Source organism: Pygocentrus nattereri, chromosome 10 (genome assembly GCF_015220715.1).
Source record: "Pygocentrus nattereri isolate fPygNat1 chromosome 10, fPygNat1.pri, whole genome shotgun sequence".
Lineage (NCBI taxonomy): Eukaryota > Metazoa > Chordata > Actinopteri > Characiformes > Serrasalmidae > Pygocentrus > Pygocentrus nattereri.
Genome location: NC_051220.1, coordinates 40,626,465 through 40,640,341, shown reverse-complemented (window position 1 = coordinate 40,640,341; position 13,877 = coordinate 40,626,465). Strand labels below are relative to the sequence as shown.

The 13,877-nt window shown below is 42.0% G+C and overlaps 1 protein-coding gene across 2 annotated transcripts in view; it reads right to left on the bottom strand.

The window, feature by feature from the left end:
• Positions 1 to 13,877, bottom strand: part of samd4a (sterile alpha motif domain containing 4A) — a 105,165-nt gene that overhangs the window by 26,436 nt on the left and 64,852 nt on the right. The window contains exon 4 of one of the 2 annotated variants that reach the window (XM_017721613.2): positions 2,688 to 2,951. The exons of the other annotated variant lie outside the window; for it this stretch is intronic. Within the exon in view, the coding sequence (XP_017577102.1) occupies positions 2,688 to 2,951 (264 nt within the window). The remainder of the gene's footprint in view (positions 1 to 2,687; positions 2,952 to 13,877) is intronic. 2 annotated transcript variants of the gene reach the window in all.

The following is a 13,877-nucleotide window of genomic DNA, read 5'->3' as shown; positions in this document are numbered from 1 at the left end:
ATGATGACGTCACGGAGCTGGTGGATGTTAGACACCTTGTGCTCCTCCTCCTTCTTCTTGAGGGTGCCCCACAGGTGCTCAATTGGGTTTAGGTCTGGAGACATACTTGGCCAGTCCATCACGACAGCCATGCAGGCAGAGTTGTTGCATTGTGCGGCGTATGGTCTGAGCACTGACAGGCTGACCTCCCACTTCTTCAACCTCTGCAGCAATGCTGGAAGCACTCATGCGTCTATTGAAGCCAAACTCTGGATATGAAGCTGAACTTGTGGACTTAACGTCTTTGGTCGACCCTGGTGGGGCCTGTTCCGAGTGGAACCTGTCCTGGAAAACTGCTGTATGACCTTGGCCACCGTGCTATCGCTAAATTTCAGGGTGTTAGCAATCTTCTTATAGCCTAGGCGTCTTTGTGGAGAGCAACAATTCTACTTCTCACATCCTCAGAGAGTTCTTTGCCATGAGGTGTCACGTTGAATATCCAGTGGTCAGTATGAGTGATTGGACCCAAAACACAAATTTAACAGCTCAGCTCCCCATTCACACCTGGAACCTTGTAACTCTAATGAGTCACATGACACCAGGGAGGGACAACGACACAGTTGGGCACAATTTGGACATGTTCTCTGTGAGGTGGACTCGTGGTGCCAGCTATATATATATATATATATACACACACACACACATATATATATATATATATATATATATATATATGTATGTATCACTGCTGTTGAAACAAGACCTTGTATCTCTCAGGAAAAAAATACTTCACTTCTTGTCCAAGTAATTTTGGGCCATTTTTTTTTGGTCCATTCATCATAGAATTTTCGTACAATGTAAAGGGTAACAGCTATTATCAAACTATACATTCATATTTTATTGACAATAGAACATAGAACACATATCAGATGGTGAAAGTGAGACAATTTACCATTTCATGACAAACATGAACTCATTCAGAACTTGATGGCAATAACGCATCTCAAAAAAGTCGGGATGGTCGTGTCCACCACTGTGTAGCATCCCCTCATCTTTTAAGAATATCTGGGAAGTGAGGACACCAACTGCTGGAGATCTGGTAGAGGACCCTTGTCCCATTCTTGTCTGATGTAGGATTCTAGCTGCTCGTCAGTCCTGGGGCTTCTTTGCTGGATTTTTCATGATGCACCAAATGTTTTCTATTTGTGAAAGGTCTGGACTGCAGGCAGGTCAGTTCAGCACCTGGACTCTTCTTCACTGAAGTCATGCTGTTGTGATGGATGCAGCATGTGGTTTAGCATCGTCTTGCTGAAATATTCAAGGCCTTCCCTAAAAGAGATGCTCTCTCGATGGCAGCATATGTTGTTCTAAAACCTCTATATACTGTTCAGCATAGAGCCTTTTCAGATGTGTAACCTGCCCACGCCATAGGTACTAATGCAGCCCCCAGACCATCAGTGATGCAGGTGCGTAGATAACAAGCTGGATGGTCCCTCTCCTCTGTAGTCTGCAGGGCATGGTGTTCGTGGTTTCCAAAAAAAAAGTTAGAATTTTGATTAATCTGACCTCAGAACAAAATTTCCATTCTGCCTCAGTCCATTTTAAATGAGCTTTGGCCCAGAGAAGGTGGCAGCGTTTCTGGGTTGTGTTGACATATGGTTTCTTCTTTGCATGATACAGCTTTAACTTGCATTTGTGGATTGTAGAGTGAACGGTGTTCATAGACAATGATTTCTGGAAGTGTTCCTGAGCTCCTGCAGGGATTTCCAGTACAGAATCATGCCTATTTTGAGTGCAGTGCTGTCTGAGGGCCCGAAGATCACAAGCATCAAATATTAACTATATAAATATTGAATTTATAACGTCCCCTGCATAAAGGGATTTCTCCTTTTGATGACATTATGTACTGTAGCTGGTGGTACACCCAAAGTCTTCACAATTATATGTTGAGCAACATTTTTCTGAAATTGTTTCACAGTTTTTAGGTGCAGTTTTTCTCAGATTGCTGAACCTCTGCCCATCTTTGCGCCTGAGAGACTCTGCCTCTCTAAAATGCTTTTTTTATACTCTTTTTATATTTTATATGTGAGTTAGTTGCAAATTGCTCCTCCAACAGTTTTACTGTTTTTTTTTAGTAGTACCACTTAGGAAGTTACATTCCAATAAATCTAGTGTAAAATAAATTTGAGCTTAAGTTTAAAATTGGGCATTTTTATGTGCTATAGCGGCACGCTTTACCATCTGGCACATGACGCAGCGCTTCACGTCTGGTGTGCAGTAGCCTTCAGCCGGCTGCAGTAGTCTTTCTACATTTCCTTTTTTGGACCAAACAGATCAGAAACTCAGACCAAAACACAGCACGCTGGCTCTACACTGCCCTGTAGTAGAGTCCAGTCTTCCCATGGTTTTTAAATATTAGAACATATAATGTTTACAACATTTATATGGTTATAATAATATTTCATATTGAACTTTCATGACTATTCAAATATGTTTCGAGCACCAAACCTAAACCTACAGTCTTCCATCCTAGTGTGCATTTACTGGGCAGAGCATGGATATCTCAGTGTTACCTACTGCACCTTTAAAATAAACATCTAACACCTGGCATTTCTGATGCATCTGAGGACGGAAAGGATAATGAACTGTTCAGGTTTGTTACAGCAGTACTCTGAAGACTCTCTGGGACCCCTGGAGAATCTCCTCACCCCTCATTCCGCTTCCCTCCTCGTGGAATGTGCTGCGAAGTGCGGCCCCCAGCCCGGATCCGTCCTCCATGTGCTCGCTGCCACCGCTGCCTGATGAAGCGATGCTGCTCTGGGGCGAGAGGGGCGCATGATCAGGTGCCGCCCGGCCCCGCAGGTCCTCCTGGGACAGCCAGCCATGACCCAGTGGGGGGTTAGAGGGGCCGCTCATAGGTGGGGTCAGAGACACTGAGCGCTTCAGGGGACTGTGCTGACCCCCAGGCATGACTGTGGGACACACACATCATGAAATAATGTAGGGTTATACATGTGTGTGTGTGTGTGTGTATATATATATATAAAACCGCCTATAATAATAATAATATGCATATGTAAGTACATATATGTAATCGGTCCCATTTATGTTACACAGTAAGTATCTACCAAATGTAATATGACCCATATTTTATATACAGGTTAGTATCTATATGTAATAATAAGTCCTATATGCATTAAATATATCAATGTGTTTGGGACAAAACCTGGTATCTTTCATGGTATTTTTCAGTTTTTGACATCATTCAAAAAGGAGGCCAATTGCCTTTTGTGGTGAGTAAAAACGGCATAACGAATGGACCAAAAGAAATGACCCAAAATTCCTTTATTTCCATTAAACATTCGGAACTTTTTCCTTGTTCCGTAAAGTTACCTTTTTTTGGAGATTTTGTTCCGATAGCAGCAACATTTACGCATCTATATAGTCCCATTTATATTACACATATGTAATTATTTATGATACATAACAACATGTCCCATATGTATTATACTAATATAAGTATCTATAAGTAATAAAATCCCATTTGCATTATACATGTCTAGTGTAAAAATAATACATATCCTATATATGTTAAATATATATGAGTATCAATATGTAATATGCCCCACATGCATCCTATATATGGTAACACTTTATTTAGATAGTCCACTTCAGTTGCTTTGTAGATACTTAATTTACTTTCAAGTTACATTCAACTAAATATCTTCTAAATTAACCATAATTTTCTTTAACTCTAAAGCTGGATCTAAACCTAACCTGAACCTTAACCTTCACCCAAAACCTAAACCCAACCCTCACCCTGGTCCTAGCCTTAACCCTGCTCCAAATCCTAACCCTAACCCCAACGTTTGGGACTATAGTGGACTATCCAAATAAAGTGAGACCCAACAATCTACATGTAATATTTAAATCACGTTCCAAATGCCTTGTAAATATGGAAGCTCCTATTAAACCGATTTACTTGTTAATGAATGAATCCAGCTTTGCAGGACACTTTCTCAGGCCACACCACAAACGGAGCATCCTGACGCAATTCTGACCGTTTAGTTTCTTTCCACCTCTCTCAGAAACTCCTCTGTGTGGCTGGTGGATGACGGTGTGTTTGGCGCTTTACCTTCGTGTCAACATTAACTCCATATTAAGCTACACAGGATCTGTTTGTTTCGTCAGAGGAGGAAAAACTGGCAGACTGGAACAAAGTCTTTTCCATTTCACCTGCGCTACAGCCGGACCTTTCTTCAAGACTTTCCACTCACGGTTCAGAGGAACTGGTAGGCAGCAGGAATCGGTCGGTATCAAAATTCTGTTCCTGCTACCAATGAGTTAAAAATTTTGATTTAACCGTTGTAAAACCCACGATATACGCACACCCATGACGCATCACAACTGAACTGTGCATCACACGAAAAAAAACCTTTGTGCTGTTGATGAATAATCTCTGACTCTAAAGCTGCTCGTATGGACCACCAAGCATACTGGCGAAGGAAGAGCCTGTTTTCTGTTAAAACTGAGCGGCTGACAACTTGTTTTCTTAACTAGAACCAGGCTGGTCAGCTGGCTAACAGGCTAAAAGAGCCAACAGCCTAAACAGCTCCATCATTAATACCACAGACTCACAGTGTGATTAACGGTAAAGCCGCAGTGTAAAAGTCTAAAAAATATTATTTGAGTGGATCAAATGTTCATGTTTCAGCCAGAAGCCTCAAACCTAGGCTGAAACCCAAACAGCTCTGTACTCCCTATATAGTGTTCTAGCTAAGACAGTTTAGAGGTTCTAGCCTCTACAGACAAATAGTGCCTTGTTTACCGAGTGTTGATGTGTTTGAGTCCCAAATGGCTTCTTCTTAGCTGTATTTTGCTCTGCTGGGCTGCAGGATCCAGTATTTAAACTCCTATGTAGTGCACTATGTAGGGAGAGGGCGCCACTGGATTGGTGCTAAATAAGACTATCTGGTAATCTGGTGACCAAAAAGTACTATTAATGTCAAAGTTTTAGAATTAAACAGTGCTGTGTTATCAGATGTTCGTTGTCATATGAAAGAAAAGTTTAAAAATTAATTTTAAAATGTTTGCAATAAACAGCGATGGGCGACAGAACGGTCTCCTCATTCAGTGGTCCGTGGCTGCTTGGCAATCATACCGTACTCTAAAGGAACTACATTTCTTGTTTATGTCAATTCTAATTAATAAGAACTTAAACTGCTTTCTGAAAAGTTGTGTATTTTATCATAGTTTATGTTGGCTGCTGTTTAATAAAAGCAATAAGCCATTTGAGGCTGTGATTTTATCACATGGAAGGGAGTTTTAGGGACTCCGCTTCATGTCCTGCATAAGAACACCCTTCCTGTAATAAAATAGCAGTAACACACTGCCTCTTGTGGCTTATTGCTTTATTAAACTCTAATAACCAGCAAGAACCCACAAGCCATGTTTACATGCAAACTAATAATCCATTAATAATCCAACTAATAGCTCAATTGGAACAGAATATGTCCATGTAAACATCTCAGTTGTAATGGTCTAGTCTGATTGAGGTCATTCGGAATACAATTCCCATCTGAGTGAACGAGGTTGGTAATCCTGTAAATAATTTTTTAAATAGAATATCTGTGTAAATGCCTGAATCCAATTATGTTCTTCTTCTTCTTCTTTCGGCTGCTCCCTTTAGGGGTCGCCCCAGCAGATCATCTGCCTCCATCTTGCCCTATCCATTGCCTCCTCTACTTTCACACCGACCATCTCCATGTCCACCTTCACTACATCCATAAACCTTCTCTGAGGTCTACCTCTTCTCCTTCTACCCGGCAGCTCCATCTCCAACATTCTTTGCCCAATATATCCACTATTCCTCCTCAACACATGTCCAAACCATCTCAACCTGGCCTCTCTGGCTTTATCTCCAAACTGCTCCACCTTCACCGTCCCTCTGATCTGCTCATTTCTAATCTTGTCCAGCCTGGTCACTCCCAACGAAAATCTCAGCATCTTCATCTCCACCACCTCCAGCTCAGCCTCCTGTCTTTTAGACAGAGCCACAGTCTCCAAACCAGACATCATAGCAGGACGCACTGCTGTCTTGTAGACCTTCCCTTTCACTCTTGCTGCTATCCTTCTGTCACACATCAGCCCTGACACCCGTCTCCACCCACTCCATCCTGCCTGCACCCTCTTCTTCACCTATTTTCTACACTGTCTATTGCTCTGGATGGTTGACCCAAGATATTTGAAGTAATTATGTTCCCTATATCTATATGAATGATCTGTGTAAGCTCCCTTATATTAACACACCACTATAGAAACATTAGCAGGTTTAGTGGGGCATGATGATTTGTCGGTGCGCCAGCTTGTATAATCGCCTTGGAGATACACTGACCAATAGAACGGGACACTCTGGAGTCAGCCACACGTGAACCTGAGGTCACCAAGACCAATGCCAAGCGTGGGCTGGAGGGGTATATAGACCCCCCCCAGCATTCATAATCAGTGGGACTGTGTTCTCTGGAGTGATGGGGCTCCATCCAATACCTTTGGGATGGAGTGATCCAGAACTGACCATCCAACATCAGTATCTGACCTCACTAATGCACAATCAAATTCTCACAGCAATGTTCCAACATCTAGTGTAAAGCCTTCCAGAAGAGTACAGGCTGTTACAGCAGCACAAACTCACTATTAACACCTTCATTTCGGAAGAAACGCGGACGTGTGGTGTCTCAGCTGGGCTTAGCGCTGCGTGAGAGTTTGTAGGGCAGGTGGGGGTGGTGGAGGAGCAGTGGTGGGGTTAGGAGAGGATGGAGAACACAACGCTTTACTCACCGGTGTAGGGCCGGGCTGCTGCTCCTATATGCGGAGGTTTAACTGTTTGGACTATGTATAGGCCTTCACGGCCGGTTTAAAATAGGAGCCCAGCTACCATTACAAGTTCCAGTCCCTAAATATTAGCCATTTCCCCTAAATACAGACACCACAAAGGATACCTTACAAGGGAAGAGCTGGAATGGCATGCGGCGCTCAGTTAGGGAGGTACCGTGGGGGGTGGAAGAGTCTGTTTTTGTGTCGGCGACAAGGAGGCCACGAGATGCCACGCTAAAAATTGAAATGAGGTTTTTCACTGTTAATGTACCTCAGGACTGCGCTCTTTTTATCCTTACCTATAATTCATGCAAACATCTTTAACCAGATTTATGAAGCAAGCCAATAAAAACTCATAAGATAAAACCTGTTCAGCTCACAGTATAAGCTGGTTAGGAGCTGAAATTTGTTTTCACCACAAGATTTTCTCTTGAGCTTTTTTTTTTTTGGCTGGCCAGATGTCTGAATTATTTTTAATTTTATTTTCTAATTTTGTTCAGCTGTTGCGAGGCAATATCAACATAAAGAAACAAACAGAAACAAAAAACAAGAACAATATTAAAGAGTGTTTTTTTTTTATAAAGAAAGGCCAAAATAGGTTTATTTTCATTAACAGAAAATATTATTAAATTGGAAACTAGTGTGAAAAAAGTAAAAGAAATTACTCGTTAACTCATTATAATAACAATAAACAAAACAGTCAAAATAGGTTTTATGTGCAGGCTAGTCAAGTTCTTCCACACCAAACTGGCTCATCCATGTCTTTATGGACCTGCTTTGTGCACTGGTGTGCAGTCATGTTGGAACAGGAAGGGGCCGTCCCCAAACTGTTCCCACAAAGTTGGGAGCAGGAAATTGTCCAAAATCTCTTGGTGCTGAAGCTTTAAGAGTTCCGTTCACTGGAACTAAGGGGCCGAGCCCAACTCCTGAAAAACAACCCCACACCATGATCCCCCCTCCACCAAACTTTACACTCAGCACAATGCAGTCAGACAAGTACCATCTCCTGGCAACCCCCAAACCCAGACTGGTCCATCGGATTTCCAGACGGAGAAGCGTGATTGGTCACTCCAGAGAACACGTCTCCACTGCTCTAGAGTCCAGTGGCGGCACTTTACTCCACTGCATTCCACGCTTTGCATTGCGCTTGGTGATGTAAGGCTTGGATGCAGCTGCTCAGTCATGGGAACCCATTCCATGAAGCTCTCTACGCTGTTCTTGAGCTGATCTGAAGGCCACATGAAGTTTGGAGGTCTGTAGTGATTGACTCTGCAGAAAGTTGGTGACCTCTGCGCACTATGCCCCTCAGCATCCGCTGACCGCTCTGTCATTTTACGTGGCCGACCACTTCGTGGCTGAGTTGCTGTCGTTCCCAATCACTTCCACTTTGTTATAATCCCACTGACAGTGGACTGTGGAATATTTAGTAGTGAGGAAATTTCACGACTGGACTTGCTGCACAGGTGGCGTCCGATCACGGTACCACGCTGGAACTCACTGAGCTCCTGAGAGCGACCCATTCTTTCACTAATGTCTGTAGAAGCAGTCTGCAGGCCTAGGGGCTCGGCTTTATACACCTGTGGCCATGGAAGTGACTGGAACACCAGAATTCAGTGATTTGGATGGGTGACTGAATACCTTTGGAAATATAGTGTATCGATATATATACATATAGTTTTGCTTCTCCAGCTGGTGCAAGTTGACATCATCAAAAGTCAGAACATCTGACAATCCATGTCTTTTTTCCACTGTGCGTGGCCATGTGTCCTTAATGTGACTCTCAGATCAGAATCATTCAGCATTACCATGGCAACAGCGCCGAACAGACGTTAAAGCCTGTAAACGGTGGAAAAGCAGCTCATCTCACCTTTTTCTCCTCCGTCTGGCTCTAATAACGAAGCTGAGAGCTGATCAGAGTTAATGATCTTCTCAGCGAAGCTCGTTCTGCTCGTTAGTTTGTGCTGATGATGCAGTGATTCAGTCACGTGACGTTACTGAGTAGGAGGAGCTCATGAGGGTCAGTTCAGGAGCCGGTTCATCACATTAATGACGGATTTGAATCACTTACCTAAACGAGCGTGAACCGTCAGAGAGATCGGATCTGAGCAACAAGGCTTGTAATGTGAACGTAGCTTCATACAGGATATAAGAATTTTTCCATATGACTGTATGACTTTTTTTTATTATGCACAACAGATCAAACATAGTGAGGATTAGGACAGCTAGGATGCTACTAGGTACCTTCCCAACTGAATTAACTAACATTTAGATGCTTTTTTCTGCTTAAACAGAAAGAAAGGAATGTGAAATGATATAGAGAAAGAACACAGGCGGAGGCGTTACTGTTAAAGCTTCTCCTGGAGTCAGCATTAAACCTGCCAGCTTCATCACATATTCATATTAATCACATCACTGCTGTCGGAACAAAACCTCATATCTCCAAAATGGTAACTTCACAGCTCTTTATATCTTTACCTATAATTCATGTAAACGTACTAATCTTTACCCATAACTATCTTTAGGAAGCTTCATGAAGCAAGTCAATTAAAATATACAAAATTTATCCTTTATTTGGCTGTATATTTAAATTTTGTTCAGCTGTTGGGATGCAATATCAAATTATTTATGATTAAATAAAAAGGCTTTATGCTACTAAAACAGAATAAGGAACATTTTATAAAATATTTTTTATGGTTATTATCATTGACAGAAATTATTATTCAAAAATTATAAAGAAATGTAAATTGACACACAAAAAAGTGAAAAATGTACTCGTTATCTAGAACAATGATAAAAACAAGCATGAACTGAGGCCAATTTTACCACCGCAAGGTACAAACTATGCAAGTGTTTGGTTTCCACGTCGAAGGTAAAATCAGTAATCTTAACTTCTTACTTCAGTTTAAAGAGAAATATGAACAATAGATGGGGTCATAGTAGGGTTTATGAGGTCAATGCAATGTAAAATATTACTGCAACAGAAAAGTACTAAAGAATGACTTCACATCACATTCACATTTACCACGGCGCTGCTGCCAGAAGAAAACCTCGTATCTCCAATATGGTCACTTTACAGGAGGAGGAAAAAACCTACCTTACTTCTAATGTAAGTCAATGGAAACAGACGTTTCTCCAGGTCATTTTGGGCCGTTTCTTTCGGTCCATTCATCATGAAATTTGCACACAATGTAAGGGGAAACAGGCGTTTTCAGATTATGTCAAAAAAACGAAAAACAACAAAAATGGAGATATGAGGTTTTGTTCCGACAGTTGCGATATATACCAGCTCAGCTTCCCTTTTCATTTGTGTTATAACTGCCTATGATTGGCTTTAAAAGCCATTATATCCTCACTAACAACTACTAATGACGTCATTTTAACCGCTCATACACTCTTCATAAGGAAACAGGGGTCTGCGGTAAAGTGGACCCCTAAAAACGAATGAGACTGATGAAGAAACTGGAGTAAACCAAACTAAAACGACTGCTCCGAATCAACCGGCACAAAGGATCTGGAACAAACTCGCGCTCCACCAGTCTGTGCCGAGGGAAATGTTCATTCAGCTCATACAAACCTACTGACTGTGATTCTGAGCGTAATTCTAATGAGCTCTGGCTCCGAATGGTGGCGAAATGGGGCTTTTGTAGCACTCAAACTCCAAGCAGTCAAAAATAAAGGGGATGTAGTGGAGCAGAGCTTTAAATGGGCCTTTATTTATATCTTCAGCTGTCTCCTTCATCAGGAAAAAAGACCCTTGCATTCTAAGCTGGAAATATCCTCCTCTAACCACAGATATGTTCAATCGGAATATCTTTGTTGCCGCCTCTTCCCTTTCCACGCACTGTCTGCACATTTCTCACACTCCTGTTGTTTGACGGCTTTTAACCCTTACGAGTCACCGTCGCTGCCTGTGAACGCACGCAAGCCGTAGATTAATATGAATTATCATATGACTCGTAGCTCACTGAAACAAGAGGAGAAATCGTGTGGAAGGTGCTGAGGCTAAACTTTCATTCCATACCACATTAGTGCCTGTAAGTAGAACACAGGAGATCTTTTATTAGGGTTACTGTTGTGTGCACAGTTCGTTTTGACTGTGAAAAAAAAGGCGTCCTTTATATTTGAGAAATTTGCAGTTTTTTCACTTTAACCCGATCCAGCGAGCGGTTCCTGGTCTGCTCTTCTGAAATGAGATGCGCTGTTTGTTTTGGTATTTAAAAAAATGTTTGTTTTGGTATTAAAACTGACAAAACCATGGCAAATGTCCACCTCTAAAAGCTCCCTCACAGAAAGTTATGCCATGAAGGGGTTATGAGTTCACTGCCTGATGCCTGAGACACTGTTCTACTGCAGTTTTCAGAAGATTTTGGCCAAATACATATTTTTAAATTCCATTGACATGCAGGGAATTGTAATCTCTTACTGACCAGGGTGTGTTTTGGTTTGTCCATCTGAGTTTATGTGACCAAATCATAAGGCAAATTATTCAGTGATTCAGTATAGATTTCTTTTTTTGTAAAAGCCCCTCAAATGAACAGAACGTGTGTTTTATGATCTCCACACATCACTATACGCTCACAATTTACTGCTGAAAGCCAAAATCTCCGCCGCTCTTTGTGTTATTTTCTAAAAGTGATGTTTCCAGAGCAGATCACTGAAGAGACGCCGTCTGTTTATAGTTTAGAGCCCAGATTTGGGGAAAAACGGGTCGACTTTCAGTAGAAAAACAAAGTTCAGCTTCTTTTATTATAAGGGTTTAAAATGACATCACCGTCTATTAGACTGGAGAGAAGAGCTACAGCCTCACACGACGCCCAGCTTCTGAATGGAGCTTATGGAATATGAACGTTATGAAGAACATGACCAAGTGCGGTTTGGAGCCACCGGTGGTCTCAAGGAGTTGAAGAGGTTAAGGAAAAATAATTCCCACTGAAAATTCCCACTTTTTCAAATTTGCTGCTATTTTATCATCATAGAGATTTAATAATACAACATATACTGTAGCATAGTGACTTACACTCACCGGCCACTTTATTAGGTACAGTGCTAGTAAATGGTTGGACCCCCTTTTGCCTTCAGAACTGCCTTAGTTCTTCGTGGTAGACTTTCAACAAGGTGTTGGAAACGTTCCACAGAGATTCTGGTTGGTTATTTGAGTTCCTGCTGCCTTTCTATCATCTGGAACCAGTCTGCCCGTTCTCCTCTGACCTCTCACATCAACAAGGCATTTTCGTCCACACAACTGACCGCTCACTGGATATTTCCTCTTTTTCGGACCGTTCTCTGTGAACCCTAGAGATGGTTGAGCGTGAAAATCCCAGCAGATCAGCAGTTTCTGAAATACTCAGACCAGCCCGTCTGGCACCAACAACCACGCCACGTTCAAAGTCCCTTAAATCCCCTTTCTTCCCCGTTCTGATGCTCGGCCTGCACTTCAGCCAGTTGTCTTGACCACCTCTACATGCCTAAATGCAGTGAGTTGCAGCCGTGTGATTGGCTGATCAGCTATTTGTGTTAACAAGCAATTGAACATACCTAATAAAGTGGCTGATGAGTGTAAATCATATTGCATTATTGTATTGTGACTAGCACGTTTGCTCGAGGCCAAAGACTGGGATGTTAAACATTTGTTCCAGAAATAGTACTTTTATAATATTATATTCACTGTATATATTATATATATATAGTATATATTCACTGTAAAAAGTGGCTCATTAGATCTCCTTAACAAATCACTTCACGCAGTAACAAGTCAATGAACTAGTTTCCTTCAGCCTAAACACTTTGAATGAAGGTTCCTTTTAATCTGTGTCATTTTTCCAAAAGTTGAATAAAACTAGTTCAGCTGCTTGTTACCACATGAAGTCAGTATTTTAACTAGACCCGATGAGCCACTTTTTACAGTGGTCTCTGAAAATGGAAATATTAACATTTTAATGTGAGGCACTTTTTCAGCCACTTACTATTTTTGCTGTATTGAAAAATATATTGTACTGAAACTCCACTGTATCCACTGTATGAGATAATGAACTCAGTGAATATTTACATCCTCACAACACCACACGACACACTTTAGATAGTAAATCTTCTTCTTTCGGCTGCTCCCTTTAGGGGTCGCCCCAGCGGATCATCTGCCTCCATCTTGCCCTATCCACTGCCTCCTCTACTTTCACACCAACCATCTCCATGTCCACCTTCACTACATCCATAAACCTTCTCTGAGGTCTACCTCTTCTCCTTCTACCCGGCAGCTCCATCTCCAACATCCTTTGACCAATATATCCACTATTCCTCCTCAACACATGTCCAAACCATCTCAACCTGGCCTCTCTGGCTTTATCTCCAAACTGCTCCACCTTCACCGTCCCTCTGATCTGCTCATTTCTAATCTTGTCCATCCTTGTCACTCACAACGAAAATCTCAGCATCTTCATCTCCACCACCTCCAGCTCAGCCTCCTGTCTTTTAGACAGAGCCACAGTCTCCAAACCGTACATCATAGCAGGACGCACTGCTGTCTTGTAGACCTTCCCTTTCACTCTTGCTGCTATCCTTCTCTCACACATCAGCCCTGACACCCGTCTCCACCCACTCCATCCTGCCTGCACCCTCTTCCTCACCTCTTTTCTACACTGTCCATTGCTCTGGATGGTTGACCCAAGATATTTGAAGTCAACATTTTGGATAGTAAATAAAATGTCTATATCTGTGTTGTCGTCATGGCGACCCTTGGTTCCCATCACCACCACTGTAAAGAAATCTAAGTCTCTACAATCAACCATTTCACACCAAACCGCCCTGAATCACTCTGTTTATATGTGAATGTCAATGACAATTTTGAAAAATCTGTGGAATTCTCCTTTAAGTTCTCCGGCTAACTAAGTAGTTCTGTTTACAGAAATACACCCCCAGTTCTGAGGCTGCTTGTGTCAGTCATAGTTCAGATTTCGAGTAAAGCCAGACGGGGCGAGTCAGCAGTTGTGTTATGTCCGCTCTGGGCAAACAAAGAATGTAGCCACAGTGAA